Genomic DNA, 24,392 nt, shown 5'->3' on the forward strand with positions numbered 1-24,392 from the left:
TTTAATATCTTTAACAAGAACAGCAGCAGTCAGAGATACATAAGAACAGTTCCAATAAGTCTGCTATAATCTTTTTATGATTTACTCTGTTAAAGAAATATTCTCCTATGCAGATGGCCCTAGGCAAGAGACAGCTGCAATACACCAACATTTTAGCCAAAACCACGGAATTTTCACTTTCTAACACAAACATATTATATGCATGCAGTGAAATTCTAGTTTATCCCAAAGTGGCCAGTGTGAAATTAATGAAAATGAGGCTTATGGAAGGAAACAACAACAACAACAAAAACTAACAAAAAAACCACCAGGGGCTTAAAGGTACTCAACATATAAATTCATTTGACTAAAAAAAGATTTCACTGCCTTACAGTGTGTGTGTTCATTACAAATTCTCTCTTTTCTTCTTAGGACTGACATATTTTACACTATGGGATTGTCAAATTTAGCTATTAAAAGTATTACAAAAGAACCTCACTGAACCTTATCATTACCCCATTGTGACTTTCCAGTAAACAAGTAGTATTTTAGCAGTAAAATGCAATTGTTAATTCATGATCTTTTCAATTCAAGGCATCACGAGCCACAGCTGTTTAAATTTTCATTAGTACTTTGAAAAATATTTAGGAAAAAATGGATGTCTTAGACCATCTAGTCTTGAAAATGTGAACACACTGACAAGTTTGCTCACTGTCAAAATGACTCACATCACTGCTGCTCCTAACTGCTACTCTTCCTGATCACAGAAGATAAGTATTCCTTCAAAAAACAAATGCCATGCCTGAATATTAAACAAGAAATATGTGCCACTGAAACATCAGTAATATTTAAATACCAGACAAATTTCAGCTACTCAAAGATCTATTCTCTGTTTATTATCAGCATTCATTTTAAACAAACATTACATGGAGTATCTTAACACTAAACAGAAAAAGAGGAAAGAAGGAAACAGTGTTTATTATAAAACACTGAATTAATTCTGAAACAAAGAGGGGGTATTTTTCTTCTGATGTGAAAGACCACTGTGGCAAAACATGGCAATATCCATTTCAAAGCGCTTTCTGGATTTTACCTATACAGAACCTCAAACACAGAATTTAAGACCTAACCATGCTCATTCTCACAGAGTAACAGTTTTGTGAGAATAACAAAGGCATTTTTAGATCTAGATGCTGGACTTCACATGACTTCAAGTCTCCCCAGTTTTCTTCCTCTTTTTATGTGTTGCTGATAAGGAATGAAATTGGTGACTGCAGAAGGGCACTCAGAAGCCAGAGTGAGAATTTCCTAAGGGAAGCTGGCTGAAAAGAGTTTCAAAGCATGCCCGATGCTGAGCTGTCAGGAGCTGACTAAATGAACACTGAGGAGCTGATGTACCTTCAACCTCATCTCCTCCCTGACTTGGAGCAGCTCCTCACAGATGCTGTGTAAGCATCTTGCAATTTTGAGCTTGAGAAGTTTCTGGGTTATAGTTGCCTACCACTATACGCTCAAACAAGAGAAGGTGTCTATTTAAAAAAATACAGAAGGGGCTCTTCTATCTTGTTTTGAATCCTTATCAGGACTGGACTCACCCAATGAGCAGTAATTCTACGTTGCCTTCTCTTGACAAAGTGATTCACATGCTCAACTCTCTCATCTCAGGACAAGCATCCTAAGGAAACAGCTCTGTTCTGCTAGGAGCACTGAAGTCCACACCACCTGTGGAAAAGCATGCTACAATAGCAAAAAAGAAATCAAGCTCCTTACATCAGAGAGGAGACAATGGTGGTAATCTTTCTGACTAGCTTCTACCAGCAAAAAGGAGCATGGCACAGATGTGGCAAACAAAAGCGAAAACCACTGTCAACTCAAAAGGCACGATCAGCTGTATGGACACTTTCACTAAGAACTGAAACAAGGTCTGGACCCCAGGGTATCATGTAGATATTTGCTGTACTAGGAAAGTTAGCCAAAATACTGAAAACTGGTATATAAGCACAGCACTGGAGCTGCTATTGCAGGTACACAGAAAGTGACAGTAAAAGTATTCAATTCCACTTTAACCATACCAGTTTGGGGTATTTTTGTCCCCAGGCTCCCGTTAGAAAATTGTTTCGTAACCTCGTTGCTCTGATGGTTAGAGAGAAGCTTCTACTGTACAGCCAAGCTGCATTCGTACCAACCTGTTCCTGAGCAGCACTATTTAACAGCTTCTTTCCCCTGAATGGTAGTTTTATGTATTTATAGAAGGCAATTGCATTTCCTATCAGCTGTCACATCAACAGACTAAACAAGACATGCTCTTTTAGTCTTATCATATAAAATAGACACTCCATCACCTTTACCATGGTAGTACTTCTCTGTACCTAAACCAGGCTGAGTTCACTTCTCTAAACATGGGTGAGGAGAAACAGATGCTATGTTCCACTCAAGAACCTAACCACAGAACTTATGTTAGTAGACCAAACAAACTACGGGTTTAATACATGGTCACAAAAAAATTTAAATCTGCTACCATCTCACCTCCAGCAACTAAAACTACAACAGCTTTATCTGTCGGAATTGTGACAAACACCAACTGGGATGTGTTAATATATATTCCCTCTGCTATGAGGGAATTAGATGAGTCCATGAAGTAAGAATGAACATCAATCCGCATTGACTTATGTCAAGCAAAAATATGTATATAACAGTTCTGCTGTCCCACCTGCTCAACTCCCAATTATTTACCAAAACAACCTTTCTAGAGAATTGATTTGATACCACAATTTCCAGTTCTCTCAGCAAAAGTTGGTTCCATATCTATTCAGGACGGGCCAGAAAGAACTAAAAAAACATGATCTGCCCTTCCTAAGCCCTGGTCATTTGTTTAAGTGTTACACACAAGCTATGCAAATGACACGCTAATACTTCAAACATGCAAATAGATTATATGTATTTCTACAGGAAATTACTCAAGGCAATTGAGAGTGTAAAGCCAAACAAATTATCATCTATAATTGAAAACATGCAAGTAACTTTTAATTAAACATGATTTCTCTACTGGAAAAAAAAAAAAAAAAAACACAACAAAAAACACATTAAAACCTTGCTAAAAGGGAATATAGCTAATTGGGAAAAAAAAGAAATGAACAAAATATTTTGCAAAGAGTGTTACTTGAGAAAAGAAAAAGCTTTTAAAAGCAGACTTTTAAATGTATTTCCAATTTATTCTCGATCCCAAGCCCACTTCAATTTCAAGCAAATAAATACATGCAGGTAAGGAAAATGCATGTTCTCAAAACTTAAGATAAGACAGCAGGGTGCTTATTTATGCAAGTAACTGATCTGTTTAAAATGTCAAATATTAGATTGAGACAGGCAAGAAGATTTTTGGAGGTTAAATGATCAATAATATGATAGTTTGGCAGACATCTAAACCCTAAGAAAACCTATGCAAAAAAAATCACAGATTTTTTTTAAGCCACAATCAGAGTCCCACCACAAAAAGGACACTGAGCTACTTGTGCTGCAGCCCCAGAAAAAGCACAGCAAAAGGCAACCTTCCAAAGAAGCTGAGAGTCTGTGGGTTCAAGTAAGTGTTGTACATGATATATTTGGATGTTTATAGCATGTGCAACCACTCAATCACCAAAAACCTTTCAGTAATATATATATATATATATATTTTTTTTTTTTTTTTCTATCTTCTCAGTTTGCATATAGAAGAAAACAAGAGGGTAAAATTAAATGCCTTGAAAAAAATTGCAACAGAAGACTTATAGTCTTCATGAGACGGGTTTATATGACCTGTCTTTTTGCGGCTAGAAATCACAATCGCTGCATAGCAGAGCTGGACACATCTTAGGCTTTCAACAGGGAAGAACACAGGAATTTACTGGGAGTCTATATAACCAGCAACAGCCTGTTTCTCCCATGGAGCACTGCCATAACATGGAAAAATTATGAGAATATACTACAAGTTTCAAAAAGTCAGCCCAGAGCTTGCCCGATATTTTAACCTCAGTCAGCAAATTATCCTTGCGACAATACAATGTATGAAAGGAAAAGTTCTTTTGCAACTATTCCTTATAGCAGTCCTCTATTAGCTATACCTCACCAAAAAAGAGTAACACTGACATTTTCCCCAAAACCCTGCCAGCAGTACAGACCTGGCGTTAGTGACTAGAAAACCACATAATCAATAGCTTAGGGAAAATAAATCAGTAGCAACATTTTAACCCCAGGTATCCAGTTTACATTTCAAGGCACTCTCTGCAAGAGAAAACAGCAGGGACATTTCTTTCAAAAAGAAAAGCTGAGATGAGATTTGAAATACAGCAATCCCTAAAAATCAGAGGAGTCTCCCAGCTGCAAACTGCGCAGGCCACAAGGTGGGCTACATAAGCAGCAATGATCAGGAACAAAATAGATGAGATGATATGCTGTCCCATGGGCTGCAGAATGCACTTGTCAAACAGTAACAGGAAGCATAAGTCTATGTTTCACCCTTCTGCGCAGCTACCAATCAGCCTAATTTTTCTCCTTAGAACAACAGTATTACAATGAAATTGAGTTTCTCATTTTTCTCAAAATGGTTCTACAAGTCTGCCTGCATTTCAGTGGCAGTGCTGTGAAGTGTCCTCTTCCACTTCCCACACAAGATCAGACAGCAGGTTGGAGATGAAATAAAGGATGACAGTTATAAACCGACTGCCCAGCAACATAACACTGTACTTGTTTTATCTCTTGCTTTCCCTTAAAGAATCTTTGACATGCTGAATCTATCATTAAATGTATTTTTAATATCCAAGAGAGATAAACTAAGCTTTAAAGCCTTCAAACCAGCCAGATGAAATTGATTCCTCAATTGCAAATGAGAATGCTGCATCTGTTCAATGGACAGACATGGCCTCATGGAACAACATTAAACTTCTGATAGCCCATGAGTAAAGACCATTGTAAGACATGTTTTAGACCACACTTAGAAAAAAACAGACAAACATCAGAGAAGGTCAAAACCCAGCTTGGGTAAATAGAACAGAGAAAAAATGTTTTTGCAAAGGTAGACAGCTACCCCAGATAAAGGGATAACATGACCTATAGTAAATGTGGGATGGGTTTCTTGTTCAGAGATCAATGCCATAGAGTTGTTCAATAGACACTGTGAGATAACTTCCTCCTCCTGCAACTAAGTTTGGAACAAGTAAATCTAGACACGCTAAGCGCACTTTTTCTTTCCAGCACGGGATTCTTTTTTTTTTTTAATCATTATTATTTCTAACAAGTCCGGATTTGATTAAAAGATCTTAAGATACCTATTGCTTTCACTTTTCTGTGCAGAAAAATTTCCATGAGTTTCTGGTTCCTAGCACCACCCTCTAATCTTAATCAGTAAGGCCTGAATAAGGCAGTTTTCTCACAGCGAAGTGTGCTGCAAAAGGTGAAGGCAGTCACACACTGGTAAAAAGCCCAAAGAAGAGATGGACGTGGTAATAAAGTGTTATCCAAAAAATTGAATTTTGTTCGTTTAACATTACTGCATCTTGGAAATCAAAGCCATTGTAAGAACATATAAATGAGCAAGGAGGCCAACCACCATCAGGTTTGAGCGGGCACAGAAACAAGAGTTACTTGTTCCAGCCATGTCAGAGGGATAAGCACAACATTTATAAGCAAGCTTCCGATGAGCAAATTTGTCAGCAGGAGCTGAAAACAGAACAAAGTTGCTTAGTGTACTTTCACTTGAATATTTACAGAAGTCCTGCATAGAAGGGGATTTGTAATTTCAACTAGTCAAAGTCAAATGTGCATGCTTTGAATGTTGTAGGTTCTGCAAGATAAAGTATATAATTATTATATTTCTGCTTTATCTTCCTGACCTTGATTATCTGACAGTACACAGAGAGCCACACAATTTTTGACTGAAGAATAAAATCTGCACGAAGCAAACAGGCAAAGTTGGAGGTGAGTTTGGGGTCACTCCTTCCTCTGCTTTCTTGCAACATCGGCACAAAGGGATACTCCACAACCACCAGAACAGGCACATGCAGAAATGAATACTTTTGTCATGTTAAGAGTAAGCAACAGTATTTACTGTGAAGAGGATTGTTCAGTTTTATGTATTCTATTTATTTATTTAACAATGTAGATATTGATAAAGGGGCAGATTTAGCAGAGCAATAATCGTGATAAGAGGTCAAAAAAAGCTTAAGTTGCTTTAATTTAAATGTCAGCAGATATGCCAAAGAATAATGCAATGAAGGTTGTACCCGTTCATACTGGGGTAAGCTTTGTCATCGGAGAGCTAGAAGTAACTCAGGAGAATAATACATCTCTGGGAGAAAAAAGGTAAGAAAAAAATAGAAATTATACATTCTTCAATGCCTTATTTTCTAATACTTCTCCTTCTTTCTTTTGAGAGTGAACTTCACAATAAATTCTGTATACCTTTACAATACCAGAACTGTGGTAATTTTTCACTATTTTTTTCTAGTGCACATAGATAGCATAATTTACACCACTAACTTCACTTTAGTTCAGACCATATCTAGCACCAGATACTAGGGCACCTTATAACTTTTATAAACAAAAATATTTTGAAAAATATTCTTCAGAAGTGAAGCAGGAAACATCACTCCAGTTACATCAGAGTGCTCATGAATATTGGCAACAAATGTGTAAAGCAGCAAAATGGAATTAACTGAGATTGTAGGCTTTACATGTGGGTAGTTGATGCTTTTTTTTTTTAATCACTACAATCAGTAGTGGAAGAAAGGGATGCAGTAGCTGTCACATACTTGGATATCAGTAAAATATTTAATAGTGATAGCTCACCTAAAAAAATGAAAATGCCTTGGGTAAGTACTGTCATACAAATTAAAAATTAGCTAAATGACTGAAAATAAAAGGTAATGAAACATGGCAATGCAAAAAGGAGGTGTCTAAAGAGGTACACAAGTGCTAGGGTTTTTTTAATTTTGTTTTTGTTTTTTTACTCATAGTCTCAAAGGGAGAATAAACAACTTGATAACATACTACGAAAACACTAGAAAAGGAGGTAGACATACCGGTCAAAACATGAAAATGATATCTTATGTAAGTCTCCAGAGAATTAGAAATGCTTAGGAAAAAATCCATTTGGAAAAATTCAAGGGAGACATCATTTAAGTACATCCAGTGAGTACTCTGGGAGACAATCACAAACATATGTAAAATTTTCTTTTAGAGTGATGACAAAACAGACATGACAACTGTGTACAAGCACGTTAAGAATATAAATAGTGAGGACAGAAAGAAGTAATCTCAGGTACATGAGAGCAGTATAGACAGAACCAAAAAATGAAGTCTCAGAAAAACAGAAATAAAGATGACATTAAATAAAGACATTATTCTAGTTTCAAAAGAAGGGACAGAACCAATGCTACTCTTGAAAACTGACCAGGAGGAGACATGACAGGTTTTTATTTATGCAGTTTGCTATGCTGTTACATTCAATTTCTACAATACATAGGTGACAGCAGGCAACAGAAGCCATAGGACGCGGAGCCCTTTGCTACAGGCACAACAAGTTGTTTTAGCAATAAAGATACACTTAAAAAGAAAAATCGACTGAAATGTTAGTTGGCAGGGATAGAAGAAACATACTAAAGCTTTGCATTAGATAGGCATAGGAAACAGTCAGTAGTCAATCATGGTCAAGAATCTATTTCACTCTAGACATTTGGTATTATTTTTACGTATCCATACCATCATAAATGGTAAACTATGCCTTTGTTCTATAACCCATCAGTGGAATAGGCAGCTAAAAAGTACCTCTCCATCTCTGCGAAGACTACTTGCAACAGAGCTGGGGTTGTTTCTTGGGGGTCTGCTGTCTTCTCACATTAAAAAGCATAGTTTGTTGCACACTAATAGTAGAATGAATTATTTTGTTAAAGGATGAGGGAAAATATAATTTGTGGTCTGCTTCTGGATAACACAACCTGTCATTACATTTTATTCATTACGGATTAACTCAATTCTCATCTAAAGACATTGTCCTGTTAATGGATACCAGGAAAGGTAATTCACCTACCATTCCGTAATGATACTTGGATTAATAGTATGGATGCCCCTGTAATATTAATTCCTTACAGAATTTCTCTGGCAGTGAAATCTGTATTCCTAGCATTCCTACAGCTTAGAGCATTTCCAGAATTTCCTTGCAGGGTGCCTTGCAGCACTGCAAAATGTGAGAGTACAAAGTTGACAACAATTCAAGTATCAATACTTGTGGACTGGCTGGTAGCATGCATCATTATCTGAAGTAATATCAAAAAGCTCTTCAGAAAGTTTAAAAGACAGAAGAATCCTCCTCCTGTTGTTAAAACAGGAAAAGTCTGTCTCAGAATAAAATGAGACAGTACATTTTGTTTATGAGATCAGATGGAAGTAACACACTCTATAAGGAAATTCCATATGGCAGACGTGCGTAAACACAGACAACCTGCAGAATCAGAGTTCTGTTGTGAACTTCTGTGGTAGCATCAAAGTAATCTTTTGACCATATCACTGCAACAGCAGAGGTAAATGTTCCAACTACTACCTGCTCAGATTGATGTGTATCTCTTTGAAAAAAAGCATTATGTAAAATGGTACTTCTAGTAATCAAAGATGCTATACTGTCAGTGTATTCAGACGTATCTACTTTATTGTCTGCACTTTTACTACAATTTTACTCCTTTTAGGTCTGCAGAGCCAATGTACTAAGAAACACTAAGTAATGGTATAATTCTCATCAATGGTGCAAGAAATATTACCTAGCTGCTTGGTGATCCCTGGTTATCTAATGTGATCTAAATGTCACAGATAAACCTAAGGAGAAATAGCCAATGAACTCTTTACTGGAGATCAACAGAACTGGCAGTAAATACTAGCAGGATCAAAAGCAATGAACACAGAAAGAGAAACCACATTCCTCAACGTGTGGAAGAGAGGCATACCAGAAAACTGCCTGAGAAATAAATGGTAGAAAGGAAAAAAGACCTTTGAAAAACATTCCTTGCTTTTAGAGAGGATACAGGCTCAGAGGGTATTGGCAGAAAGGAAGAAGGGAAAAAATAAGCCTGTACTGAGCTTTTAATCTTCCCCTAATTGTACTGAGAGTCTCCAGCATTATCCCCAGAGAGAATTAAACATAAAAGCCTAAGTAACTCAAACAAGTTCCCTTACAACTCAGTCCTTTAAGAACAGTATGATTTCTCTGATGGACTCACTTTCTCAAAGACCAGGTCATACAAAAATCATGTTGCGTGGCATATTTCTATTACACTAAAACAAAACAATGATACTCCATCTGTTTCCACTAACCTGTACTCCGGTTTGGGGAAAATTAACAGAATAAAGCTTGTCTAAATATTTCAGAAAATGAAGTGGTTAATACTTCAAGAAAATATTTTGTGTTGGTTGTCAGAAAAGATATTTTTCAAAGGTCAAGAGAGAGAGGTGGAATACAAAATTAAATAGAAATTACTCAGGAAATGGTCAGAGGTTAAAATGTAAGCAAGCTTAATTATATCAGTAAGTACTAAATGCAGAATGGCAAGATTCAATTTTAAATGCTGATTATGTACCACCCTCAAACAAATGGTATACAAGCCTGGCTGAGACCTAGGTATTGTGTCTGGAAGGACAAGAAAATTTTATCAATGTAACTTAATATGAACAAAAGCAAAGTTACACCAGAAGATATTTAGGGTGTAAACTTCCATTTGTGAGTTTCAGTTTTAACTTCTTCATTTGCAATTTAACTGAGAAGCTATTTTAAGCAGAGTTCAGGGGAAATGCACACTAGTGGCATTATCTAATCAAGCATGAGATGAAGGATAAAGGAATAAAGCTTTCAGCATCACACCATGCTGATGGTATGAATTCACACCTCCTGATAAACCACTGATTTCAACAACATCCCGAAACAGAAATATTAAATAAAAACATGAACTCTGAACATCCACTTCATTACGAAGTATAAAAATACAGGGATTATATGCACTAGAGGGCCACCATATCTTATTATGTGCTGCTCTTAAATATTTATGGCATAAACAACCACTCACTGAAATAAATAAATATATCCATGAACAGCTTGTTCCATAAATCCCCATGAGATTTAAACATTTAAGAGGACCTGCAAGGCCCTCAGGGCACGTTTCAGGCCTGATACTTTCACACTGCCGGTGAACAGACTTCTAGGAATTTTGTTACTCATGGAACTAATGGAGTAACAGCAACGCACACTAAACCTGTGAACTGTAAGCACTCAAGTTCCAAGACTCAGACTGAAACAAGGATCGATTCAAGAGCAGACAAATTTTATTATTAATCCCTTTCTCCTCTTGATATCTGTGAGTGGCCACAACCACCACAGATGACAGGCTGGATCCTGTAATTCTTATTTTCTGACAAGGGAGATATTCCACATTCAGTTCACAGTGCTTTGTATTTTCATTTTTAAGTATACCTCTGGGATGAGTAGAGTTTGTAAGCCTTTGATACAACGTACCTCAGTACAACTATTGGGTTGACCACTTTGTGAAGCACCCCCGAACTATTAAACCGTGAAATAATCCGAGAGATTCCAGACTCACGCTCTCATGTCACGTCAGCTATAGTAGTGGGTAGAAACTGCCACGGAAGGGAAGAGGGTAAAGAGGACTTAAACCTAACACCAGCAGCCTGTGCTGCATGCTATACAAGGAGAAGAAAGAAATTACTAATTACCTGGGTTGAAATCCCAAAGCACTCATTGACTTCAGTAAGGTAGGATTTCACCATGGATGAAAAGAAGGGAGGAACCGGGCTAAGGGAAAGGGCAAATGCTGAACCTGACAACTCTGACTCCGACCAGGAAAAGGAAAAACATCTATTAGCAGTGCCCTAAAGTAAACAGGGCAGGTTTTTTTTTGAGCACATTTATTAATCCATATACCTAATAAATTGACTTCTTTTGGTCTTGGTTGTAGCTTGTTTTGAGTTTTAAGGTATTGAATGCTCATTCAAGCGAATGTTTCCTTAAGGAAGGAGGAATTCATATTGTGCTAAGTGAGTCTTATAAGTCATATTGTTCTTGCTACATAAGAGCAAACATTTTTACAACATTTTCACAAAATATTTTAATAAACTGAACTCTAGACTGTCAGGAAAAAGAAAAGAATAAAAATTTTCTTGCTATCAATGTGTGCTAATCTGCAAAAGATCTTCCACTGCCACAGATCTTATTGTCATAGATCCTTTTTTTATTATTATTCAAATACTAGCAGGTTTAAGGTAATGGACTTTTAAAACATCAATGTTAAAACACATCCATTGATCTAATAAATGGTATCACATTATTTGCCTTACCCATTATATAACACAGGCAGAAAGCACCCATTCAAATGCAGCATGCAAGCACGCATTCTAGAGAAATGCCTTGGAGGAACACACGACCATATCCATTGCTGTGAAGCAACATAAACAACAAAACTCATTGCTAAAAGGAAGCTTCTAAGGGATTGCTATTTTTCTGAAGAACTTGAAGGAACCAAAATAAATACCATAGATACCTCATGATAGATCACAATTAACCTTTTGTGTAAGGAAGAAAAAGGAGGTCTCATTTGAAAAGAAAAGGAGGACTGAGATGAGACTGACCAGAAGATCAGAAAGGGTCAATCTGCAAAACCATCTCATCCACATCAACCTCACAGTTGAATAAAGGAACAGATGGTGTCAAATCCAAAGGTTTAGAAGCGTAGCCAAAGCCTTATGCATTTGACCAGTTTGGTATTCATTTCAAAGGCAACAGGACCCCCACCAACCACAAATGCAGTTAAAACCAAAGCTCCAGACAATTTGACACAGAAGTTTGACAAGTTGAAGATGAATTTAACGCAGTAATATACACACACACTATGTAGAGATGGTAGATTATACACACACACACCTACAAAGACAACTCCGTTACACATTTTATCTGTGAAAGATGAGACACATATTTGATAGTTATAATGTGTGTTTAGAAAGAAAAAGACTTTCATGAGGTTCAAATGTTCTGATTCTTCTGAAAGACATTTTGCCTAATAAGAATGAACTAATGAAAGCCCAGAAGTTTGCTCCCTGAAAAAATATTCATAGGCTTCCAGTTGTGTTTTGCAATATATGTTTTTTCCCATTTAGCACATCATGCTTAGAGATACTGCATTTAATAATACAATCTGCTGAGGATGAAAAGCACTTGCTTTGCTAATAAAAAAGCTGGTTATAGAAAATGCAAGTTTGGCAGTAAAGCTTCCAAGAAAAAAAAAAAAACGCAGCCTCAAAAACATCTGCAGCATTTAAGTGTATACATTACAGTTTGTCAGATGGTCTTCTGTAATTTAAGTATTTTAGGAACTAATCAAAATATTTTTTCTTGAAAACTGGATGAACCCATTATTTTTTAACTTTACCTCTAACCATGATAAAATGTGAGAAAAACAATAAAGGCATTATTTAACAGGGAGACTAACATGCTTGCTGGATTTTCCTGTTTCTTTTTTCCCCCCAAGAATGAACCTCAAAAAGAGTCAAGCTTTCTGCAATATAATTTAAGACTCTTTGAAGTGCTAATACACACAAACATTTACAGGGGCTGTAAATAGGAATAATAATATATTTTTGCACAGTGTCTGGCACAATAGTATTCACAAGGGGCTTCAAACTGATGGGCTTTACTACATCGACACAGAATTGCATCTAAGAGAAACACCACACTAGTTAAGGTTAAGAGAAATCAGCTCCACAAAGCCTTAATCCATCTCCTTATAGTTATCAATGATATAGCCACAAAACGTTGCTATTGAAATAGCATCGAACTGGAATAAACTGGGAAGCTGGGGTGCAAATGGACCGTAGGAATAACATGCAAGAACAAGCATCAGGAAAGTTTGTTGCAGAGAGACATGAAGAAGGACCAGACCTTTCTGATCAACTTGTTATTATTCAGTCTTTTCTGTGGCTTAAGGGGTAGCTTGAGTGCCCAATCTGGCACCTTAAATGAAGGACAAGGACAAGGACAAAGAGAAACCTGCAAAGTTCAAATCAACTGGACCCCTTGATCTTTTACAGAAATTGTGCCTCATGGATGGTATTGAATAATGTACATGATTGTCTGCTTTATTTCAGATAACATGCTGTGCTGTTATTACAAACTTTTTGGTCATAATGCCAAAAAGAACACATTACAGAAAGTGTCTTCTCAAAAGACTTGTACGTTTCCATCGGTGCTTATCACACCAAGAAAAATCAGGTTACTGAAGTGAAAAAAAATGAAGGCTAATTCCTAGTCATGTTTCTCCACCATCAATGGCCAGGAAGGTTACTTTACAAGATAGTCATAGAAAAGTGTTCACAGAAATCTGCATTTTTTGTAAGATTAAGTAATTCACATACCCAAATAAAAGAAGTCACTGTTTTGATATGCTGACTAACATTGCTGTTCTGATGTAAATCTGACTACTGATGATAGAATGCCATTCCATATTCATTTAAATCTGCTCTTCCAGACAAACCATTGCTTGTTAATATTTGAAATGTTTGACAAAGGAAAACAAAAGAAAAGATCCTAAAAGCTTATTAGAAAAGTAGCCAAAACCAATGTAACAACAGTACTAGAGGCCAGGCTCTGCTCCCACTTAGCTCCATGTGTATCAAAGCAATTCTACTGTATTCACTTGAAATATGCTCACTTTGCACCAGCAAAACCAGGTTTGCAATCTGGCACTTTATCTTGATAAAACAACAACCTTGGAAACTTTTCCTGCTACTCGTTTCTATGTTTTCATCAGTATTAACACAGAAGGTATGAAGGTGGAACGTTAGTTACTTACAAAGCTTTGTTCACAGTCTTGCCAGTTCTGTGTTTACTGTCATATTCTAAAGCTAGGGGGGAGGACTTTTTATATTCCTCCTCCTTCCATGTGTTAGTCTAGGAAAAAGAATCTGCCTAAAGTCATCACTTCATTTTTCAATGTCTCTCACACTGGCTGTTTCTTTGCATACAAATTTGAATTCCTCTTCAGCTGAAGATTTGCAGACAGCACAAGGCAACAAATTCCACACACCTGAGTCCTTTCACATCTTTCTTCTATGTTGCAATCTGTATCTGATACCATGGAATAGTTCTTCCTTATTCTGACAACATGAAAATTTGAGAGGTTGCTGAATGCAGTATTCTAGCCATAATCTAAAGGTAGGCTACTACAATTTGATCACTTTTACATTTCTCAAATAAAACCACATTAGAGAGACAAATCATCAAGGTAGAATTTGAGCCGTCAATGAGTGTGATAAGAAGCAGGTAAATACAGCTGCAGGTTCCACAACCACCTTTTCATACTTTTCTGAGTCTCCAAGCACTTTGCTATTTTATATCACATGATCGTCCTTCCCGTAAGGCTAAATAGTCTTCTTTTTATTAACTATAATTTTATGTCTCTCCTATACTCACCTATGGGAAATCAGTAAATCACTGCAAAGACTTCTGCAACTGATTACAGTACAATAAACTGACCAAGCAGTATACCATAAATCAACCTGATAGATTCATGTCCAGCCACCTAAACTATCTGATTCTTTCTTTGATTCACCCCCCTCTTTTCCAGTATTTCATTTCTCAGACTAAACCTAATCTCTCAGTTAATGAACCAGAAAGAATTTCTGATATGGACTAGTCAATGGCGAAAAAGTGCATTAGAAAGTACTGACATCTACATGAGATTCCTAGTACTCCTCAAAAATATACAAGTGTTCAGAAATCTACCAGACAGAGAAGCAAGAACGTTGTCCTGTAATAGTATAACATCTATTTTCAGTAGCTAAAGGCAAGGGAAAGGCTGCCTCTCTGAAATGCTGCCTACTGTGTTACACTGCAAAATATCTACATGCAATTCAGTAATGTACTTTGATAAATAATGTACTTACAGCACAAACAGATGAAAAGAACTGAAAAAAATCCTTCTATGTTCATTTTCATGAATGTATTTTTACAGTGTCTTCATAATTCCTACTGCAATAATCCTGACACATAAAATGAAGCATAAGACTACTTTGTACCTTGAGATAAGGCAAAAGATAAGATACACCTTCAAAAGACAAACATAAAAATTACATGAAAATCCACTGAGAGCTGTGGCCTTGATTCTGATGAACATAAACCTTATTCAGAAGTCACACTGAACACTATTACATTCAAGTCAGCATGCCATTTCATACATATATTTCCTAAAGAGCATTCCATTGAAGCTATATGCAAAATTTATTCCATTTTGACAGAGGATCTGTTCTTAAAATAGCTCACTAAAAACTAACATTCAGTGTTCAGAAAATAAAGACAGTAAGAAAGCAGGTTTCCCCCAAAGATACAATTTCAGAGCAGTGAAGTCTGTTGAGGGCTGAATCTGAATTATCATCAGATGGACAAAAGCAGGAAGCAAGTTATGATACTGTTTACCAGACAAGATGTGTAAATGCTGATGAACATGAATAAAAATTAAAATATTCCTTCTGACCTTACAGGGGCCAAGACTCCCTCTCTCCAAAGTTACTGCATACCGAAGTAATAGCTGCTCTTCATTTAGTCAAGATCAAACGTTTCTCAAAGCATGTTCAGTAACTTCTAACATAATCTTATTCCACACAAAAGGAAATTGGCTATTTGTGTGTTATCCAAGGAAGGCTGAGTAATTCACTGTGGTAGGAAAGACCTCTAAAAATAAGTCACCTCTCAGCAGATTCACTCCCTTCCTGTCTGGGCTTCAATAACTTTGCAACTGCGTGAAAGGACAAAACTTGAGGATAAACTACAGAGAACTTCTGTAACAATAACACTGCTCAAATACATCCATTTTGCTCCCAGTCTGTCTAAAAGAATCCAACTGTTGGAGGGTGGAGCGAGACAGTTATCCATCAGGATGTGCGTGACTAAAGATCCTCGGGTGTAGCCTTCTGCTTTTATGTTTATTTTTGGATGCATTTTCCCTTGTGGTTTAAACCAGCTTTGGGGCAAGGTAGATAGTACCACGCTAACTCAGTGATGTTAAAGAGGGAAAACAAGTTCTTGTCAATGCAAACAGTACCTTTTCCTACACATTCCTGGAGTACCATGGAAGTCTTATAATAGCGGTGAATAACTTTCTTCATGGTTGTTAGTGATCCTCAGAGATGAAGACCAGGGACAATTGGTGCACAAAGATATGACACCAGTGATTCCCATAACCTCCTAGAGCTTCTTCATCAGGGGACAGTGTTCAGCTGTGTGAAAGCCTAACCGCAGATTTTATCACCTCCAATCTGCTCTAGAAGCTTGGGGATAGAAAACAAGTCTCCAAGGATGAGTAAGCTAAGTTCAACAGATGTTCCTGAACAGGATGCTACTTCAACGGATACAGTCATTAGAGAAAAGACTGGGCCATTTTAACTGGTAATTGCTGTTATCAGGACAATATTATTTGTTTTGACTGGCATTCCCTGACTGTTAAAGAGGGAGATAGTAGAAAATCATTCAGTGAGCCCTTTACAGAAAATGTGGTTTGCGTATTACAGAAAGCAGCTTATTATGCTTTTGATAAAGAATATCCTATCTTTTCCTCAAAAAGTATTAAAATTTATAAAATTGACAGAAGAAAAGTGATAAATTCTGTTTAGAAGTAGCAGTCTCTTTCTTTCAGATACAGACACAACTGTAATTGTACTCAAAGAAATCACTTGCTATATTTTGTGCATTAAATGTGTTAATAAGCCACATCTGGTCTGTGAAACATACCAATACCATCGTTTCTTAGAGCAATACAGCTAAAACTGAAAAGCTTAGTTTCCCATTTTAAAAAACGCAGAAAAATCTGTAAATCCACAATACAGTTATAGAGATTCTGAGAATTCCTTCTGAAGTTCTAAAAAAATAAGTATATCTTTCTCTCAAAATATAGTTTTATAACTTATACTAAAAGCTTCATAAGCGATATGAACGCAGATTTACTTGTCTTCCAAAGAACAGCCTAGATTTGTGACAGCAAAAAACATTTCTTGTGTCAACTTAATCAGTAGGCCTCAGTGTAAACAAATTTTTAGTATAAAAGAAGATAGTTCCTAGCCCTTAGTCCCATAATTTAGGGTTATTTGCACAATAAATGAATGTCAATACTGAATCAATGTATACAGGTTCATTTTCCAATATTATATACACCACCTAAAAATCAAACAATTTAAAAAATTGTGTTTTCAGAATTTACATGCACTGTTCTGGTATGCCAAAAATCTGTGATCAACAGTTTTCATTTGTTCTTTCCCTCAAATAAAGGGAAATTTTGTGGAACAAAAAATAAACAAAAGAAACACCCTTAATCATATATTAGATGTATTTTTTGCACTTTTATTATAATCATAAAAATCATAATTCCTAAAAGTAGTAACCATTTTAAGAATTACAGCTCTACTTGCTTATTTAGGTTGATCTGTAGTACTACAGTACTATATCTGTTCAGAATTATTCAGCAATTTCTTTATGGAGAAACTACTTTTTCTGGAATTAAATTATATGGACTTTACCAAAGCAAGTATGTATGAATCTCTGCATAAGGCACGCTGAACAACATACAATTCATAACATAAAATCTTCCCTGAAGAAAAAGATTTACTTTTGAGATGATAATAAGGATAAAAACATACTACTGCCACTGCTCGTATTGCTAGTATGTTTGGGGGTGAATTATCTTAAATATTTTTTCTGCCTGTTGTAAATACACTCCATTTATCATACCTGAGGTGCAGTTTATGTAGACTTTATGATTAGTAGATTACAAGGAGACAAAAATTACCTTGAAAAGAAAAAAAAGTGAATGACTTCATTCTACCTCAGACTAACCAACAAAGCTATTTTTGTTAGGATAATGTTGCATTCTCACTAAGAGCCTGAAAGAAACCATGCCAAAATATATGAAAGAGTACACTGCAAAACAAAAAGCAAAGCAGCACCAAAAACTAAACTGTGGTCTGTGACCAACACCTGCAGCACCTGTGACATGCTCTACTACAAAATTTCATAAAATCTGAAATATACCAAGTGTGTGCTAACGCTCCCTGTGAAAGCATCCAATACTTTCAACATGTGACCTTTGTATTACCATCATCTAAAAATTCAGCAAAATAAACAAAATTATTAGAAGTAACAGTGTATTAGTTATTAAAGAGCAAATAACATAGGCATTTCTGTTTTAAAAAAATAAGTATACTTTAAAATTCTAAATTTTAAATTTAAATTTTAAATTTAAAAATTTTAAATTCTAAATTTTAAAGATGGGAACTTAGCCTCTACTCTCCCAATATTTCTGATAGGAGACCGACAATCTCTGAATTGTTAGCCAAAAATTCATATACATATCAGAAAGAGCTTTGCTAATACCACTTCAAAGTGAATTTGAAGGATTTTTTTTTAATTATTATTATTTTTTTAAATTATTTATTTTTTATTTGAAAAACCTACAGTTGGATTTATTATCCTACATTGTGAGCTTCTAAAGCACTATCTACATTAAAAATTTCTGACCACTGGCAAAAGTTGCATATGTTAAAACAGATTCAACTACTTGCATATTTAATCTTGTAATGCCACGGTGAAAAATCATAACGTAGCCTCTGCAAAAATAAAAGTATGAACTACAGAAAAATATTGCATTGTAAATTCCTTCAAATTTGGCATGCGACTGTAGTAGTATTTTTTTTTTTTACCTGCAGATATTGACAAAAAAAGTACAAATTGTAGCTACAGGGCTCACAGAATAAATCTGATATTGTCACTCAATGGCAAGCATGTTTCATGAATGCATCCATCTTTCACGGGTAAGTCATGTTGCAACATTAACTATGTTCAAGGCAACATATTTGCAGATAGGTGATACTAGTCAGTCAGTGTAGCTAGTTGCGAGTTTGATTTTCTTTCTGATAGCATTACTTTAGTACCACTTTACGACAGTTACTTGGAGTATAATATTTCTTTTTCCTCAGGAAAAGAGAAAATGGATATAGATATATCTATATTTAGCATCACTAGATTTGCAAATTCAGGACACTGTTCTACCATCCGACAGTTCTATGCAACACCTAAATTTGTGCTGCTGCCACTTAACCAAGCTGGCAGTACAAGTACCATACAGCGCAGGCCAGGCCAACAGGGTACCTTCTAATACCCTGAACACTTTCCAGACAAGCACAATGCTTACAAAAATACAAACTAATTGAAGTCCAGTAACTTAGCATGGTAGCATATTAATGGAGTCTTCTCTACACAAATACCAAAGTACACACAGACTATGGGATGAAGAATCTCAGCCGTATGTTCTCCAGAAAGGAAAGTTTTAAGGGAATTCACATGTTACCAGTAACTTATTTTAAATGATCTTTGTCCATCTGCTAATTTCAAACCCCTTACAGCTGCTGCTGAGACAGGAGTAAATGAGAGTAATTTAAAACATCAGAGTATTGTAAAGGTAAACTCTCCGGGTAAATGCATGCAACAAAAGCAAGTTTGAGGGTAAAACAGCAGCACCTGCAGTATACAGGTGAAATTTCTGGTGGAATTTATATAAGTTATTTCATTAGAAGAAATAAAGTAGAAGAAGCCTGCAAGAAAGCAATACAGAAGTATGGAATCATGGAGAATATGAATCACTAGAAAGAAGCAAACAGACTTTCCTTTTTGTCCAAACTGATTAAAAAGAATTATTCCTTTGCTTAGGCTATAAATGAGCTTATATTTTGTTATTTTTTCTTATATAAACTGCAAATAAACCTGAATTTACCTCCCAAAGTGCTTTGAAGTCCTTCTGCTCAATTCGAAGGAGCTCGCTGTATTCTCTGGTAACAATGGTAGCATGGCGAGGAGTGTTATCCAGAATGGACTCTCCAAAGGCAGTTCCTATTCCCAAAGTGCATATTGTTACAGCATCCTTTAATTAAAAAGGAAAGGACATGTTAAGTATTCCAGCATTTCTTATAAGAGTCTTTATGTCACATTTGCTAATGGTACTACCTTAAGATTCTTTGGCAATTTTCTTTTTAAAAAAATTAAGAGTACCAAAACCAAAGGAAATAAACAAAAGCCCACAATATGCTGATTAACAGCAAAGGAAGCCTCAGTGCGGAAGCAAGTGACCATCATTCAGATTAGACCTATCTTGCTGCAAAGCAGAGGGCACAAGAGTCACCCTCACCTTTGGAAGAGAGTTATGACCTCTGTTGATCTATAAAGACTGCTGTAATGATGAAATCCATTAGAAATGTCAGAGGTGATCAGAAGATAACTAGCATTAGAAAAGCAATCTTGGAATATAAATTTCTGCCCTATATAAGTTATCCTCATCAAAAAGAAAATCTGAGTGTTACGTTCTCTTAGTAAACTTAATTTTCAGTTATAATATTCTCTCGTATTTATAATGTATTTGTCCATTGACTAAAAAAAAAATTAAGTTAATTTCACATAATTCAGATATTTCACATAAACTTTTAACTCCAAAATAACCTGGAATAAGTCTAGATTAATTGTGATGGTCCCTAGCATGTAGTACAGTACGCTTCAATAAGGTCTATATGAACACATGCCATTAATGTGATGGAAAAGATGTCTGATTCAAACCCTGTTGGCCAGGAACTCCTCTTTGACAGTTCCAATACAAATTATGAGCTACAGCAGAAATAAGTAAGTAAATAAATAGACTGATAGAAATTAAGTATCTTGCTGAATCAAGATTTTTAGATTCATGTCCTATTTTAGGCTTACAAGTTGCTATGCTCCTGAGCAGTAGCTTGTATCTCAACATTTACTTAAATCTCTTTCTAAGCTGGACCTTAACTGATCATCTTCTGAGTAAATTAAAAATAAAAATAATAACAGTACTAAAAATTTACACAGAAGTGAGTCACAGTTTACTAAGGAAATTATATGTGCACACAGACAAATGCATAAACATATAAAAACACATGCTAATTTTACTTGACACATTAGAAATATAGTTTAATTTAATTCTAAAATGTAAGATTCGTGAAAAGGCTACAAAAATAAAGGAAAATTTTGTCATCCCATCCACTCCTTCCTTGTGGCTGATAATCCAGGAGAGATGCATGAACATATTTCAGCATCATTTTCTGTGTTTAAAATCACATTGTTTTCCTTTCTTGCATCTAATAAGTGGTAATAGGCAAATGTTATTAAGATCAAGTTAGTAGCTTTATAATTGCATTACAAAGACAAATGCCCATAATAGTCCAGTTCCCTGAACCATAGAAAATTGCTTTTGCATAGATATTACCATATAAAACTATGTGTTCAGGAAAACAAAATCAATTACATTTTAGAGAAGATCTAGGAAGAATTTACCAACTGTCAGAAATACACTTGCAAGGAAGACAAATATGTACAGGCACTGTTTGAAAAAAGAATATTTGGGAATGAGCGCCCAAGAAATGTTTGTCTCTACAAACAGCCTACAATACAGGCCATACACTAAAATGGTGCTTTAAGAAGCTTTGCATTCAGACCTGAACCACTATATGCATGCTACTTTACTCAAAACTGCACTTAAAGGATCTACAAAGAAAATGTCTCTACTGCTCATGTCAAATTTGATCTCCAGGTCTCCAATATATTATACTCAACTTTATTTAGAAAGTTCAGATAAAAGATCTCTATTTAGGGCTGAATAACCAAACAGTCTAGCAGAAAAAAGAAACCTTTCCATTAGGTGGATTATGAGCAATAATTACATCTTTGAACTTCTTTCTCACTCCTTTTCCCCTTGCTCCCCCAAAGAAACTCTGTAGAAACTCTTCACTTTTTTGATCCTTTACAACCTTAGAGAATATATTTTTAAAAACAGAATAGAGAAGAAAAGCAGAGGAAAGGTGTTAGTAAAGGAACCACTTTCTAAGGGAAAGTCTGATGAGGCAGCTGTTCAGCCTTAGAAATAAATTAACATTGTGGGGTATTAGGTCAAGGAGATGGAATGGTCCTAACTGTCTTCATTAAAGAAAAGTCCAGGCTTCTATCAAGCGAAAGTTTTTTCTCTTTTTTTATTTTTTTCTTTCCTCCCCCAGCCATCATTGCTCTCCACATAGATGTAGTTTCTCAGCTAGCTAAGCCCATCTACCTTCTTCAAGACTTCAGAGCCCTATCTTCTCTCTGCCCTCAATTTATACATCTCCAGCCTCCTAGGGAATCAGGTGTGCATTTCCTATTATGCCTGTTAACCTTACACTCAAGAATCTCCTGCTGTTCAGTGTAGACTTCAGGAGGATTGCTGGCAGCTCAAAACTCAGTTTGCTGTTCCCCTCTGCCATCCCAGAAGCAGCAGGGGGTTCTAGCTGCTGGTAACCAGCTAAAATCCACACAGCTATTTAAAAGGCAGTATTAAAGACTTAAAATAGAAGAGTGTTTCCATTGCTATCTGTCCTCTGAACACACTATAGAAATGGTAGCATTCAAATCAGACTGTTTGTGCATTCAGTTGCACTGCCTGTCAGTGACAGATGAGACACATGCAGTGAAAGAGTTGTTAAATCCCCCCCTCTCCCCCAATCAATCTAAAACATTATTGAATTTGTCACAGCAAACTATGGATAAGAATCAGAAATTCAAGGTTCTGCACTATTCCTTCCCCCATCATAAGAGACATCCCTGCGTGCTCCTCCCTGACTTGTGACACTATTTTCCAACCTGGCATACAGAATTTTTGTGCTCTGGGTGAACAAAGGCATGGTGTCAGAGAGAAAAAAAGAAAATATGAAAGAAATTATCTGTGTTAGGAAGAAAGAGATTGGGTATTTTTCTTTGATATTTAAGTTTATTCAATATTTTAAGTTATAAAATTATTAAAATATTATATAAATATATAAATTATTTATTTTTATTATTTATTATATAAAATTATTAAAATATTTAAGTTTATTCAATATTTTGAATAAGGGAGTTGATGAGTCTGCTTTACTTTTCTTTCATCATTTTCCCATACTTTGCACCTTCATCTCACTTCTGCATCTATGTCCCTCAAGGACTCCATACCACCTCCATTATTAATTAAAAATCTGCAAAAGATGGCATTTTGGAAATTTGTGTACTATTACTTTGACACAGCTCAGCTTGTCCTTAGCAAAAATTTCCGTTCATAACAGAGAAACCAAAGGATCCATGTGAAAGTAAATTCTCTCTTCTATGAAGTGATTTTCTTGCTCCATTACCTCCACTGGAATATGTTTCAGTCATCATTCAGAAAGGAAATCCTTATCAAACTACTTTTAAAGATAACACAGCAATATCCTTCCATGCTAGAATTGCAGTTTGACAACATATGTTAGGCCATCGTCTTTACAAAAGACAAGGTGATCTACTTAAAGGAGACATTACACTCCAAGAAAGATTGTGAACAAGTTCTCTTCTGGTTCCTAATTAAAATATTTACAGATCAGATTAACTATACTATAATAGCATTAATTATTTCCATACATTCGCATCTGATTCTGTAAAAGGTACCTGTAATGTCTTGGCCTTTTTCCTAGGTATCTGGCAGACAGAAGTGAAATGATTTTTCTATATTAAATCTACATAAGCTAACTTCAAAATCAAAATTAATATAACTATGCCCCTGTAGAGCTCAGCATGGGCTAACACACCCGACTTCTCAGCTATGTACATTTGTCCTCCTAATCTGTGTTACAGCAGGTAGAGCAGTTCTCATGCTCAAAACAAACAATTTAAGGCTAGCTTGAACATATTTGCACTACACTACAGACTACAATATAAACCTGCCTCAGCTTCACATAGGCTGTCCCTGAAATAATAGCAATAGCAATGTTACACTTATGTTCAGAAAACAGCATTGCAAGGACTCTCCTCTTTAAATTTCTTCCCTTGTTTCCACTTCATCTTATCACATACCTCCTTTATCCTCTGCTGGAAACATCCAGGAAATTCTTTCCTTTCTTACGTGGACACTTGTATCTCTTTCTTCGTGGTCAATTTTTCTAGCAATACCAACTTGTTTGGCTTTTGATCCTCAGTCCTCTGCATTTTCCTACAACTGACACCGCTGTTCTACCCAATCACCCACAGCTCCTCCTTTAAAGCTTTACTTAAAAAGGCTAATTGTTTGTAAAGTCAATTTGGTTCAATTTGGTCTGTTTTTAAAACCTGATTAGCTAAAAAAAATAAAAAAAAAATCACCACCAAACACAGATAACCAGCAATGGCTCCTAACACACACTGGCAGACTACAGAAAAACTGTAGAATAAATTACTATTTGATCTTTGCCTTTCTTCTCCTCATTCCTTCCGATTTTATCAGACAGGAATATAAATCTTAATCATCTGGGGTAAAAGGCTCTGAATC

At 35.9% G+C, this 24,392-nt stretch overlaps 1 protein-coding gene across 3 annotated transcripts in view; it reads right to left on the reverse strand.

The window, feature by feature from the left end:
* The window catches only part of RAPGEF4 (Rap guanine nucleotide exchange factor 4), a 152,801-nt gene that overhangs the window by 110,434 nt on the left and 17,975 nt on the right, over positions 1–24,392 (reverse strand). For all 3 annotated transcript variants that reach the window (XM_035568018.2, XM_035568010.2, XM_035567993.2), the window contains exon 4: positions 19,815–19,961. In XM_035568018.2, the coding sequence (XP_035423911.1) occupies positions 19,815–19,961 (147 nt within the window). The remainder of the gene's footprint in view (positions 1–19,814; positions 19,962–24,392) is intronic.

Source organism: Cygnus atratus, chromosome 6 (genome assembly GCF_013377495.2).
Source record: "Cygnus atratus isolate AKBS03 ecotype Queensland, Australia chromosome 6, CAtr_DNAZoo_HiC_assembly, whole genome shotgun sequence".
Classification (NCBI taxonomy): domain Eukaryota; kingdom Metazoa; phylum Chordata; class Aves; order Anseriformes; family Anatidae; genus Cygnus; species Cygnus atratus.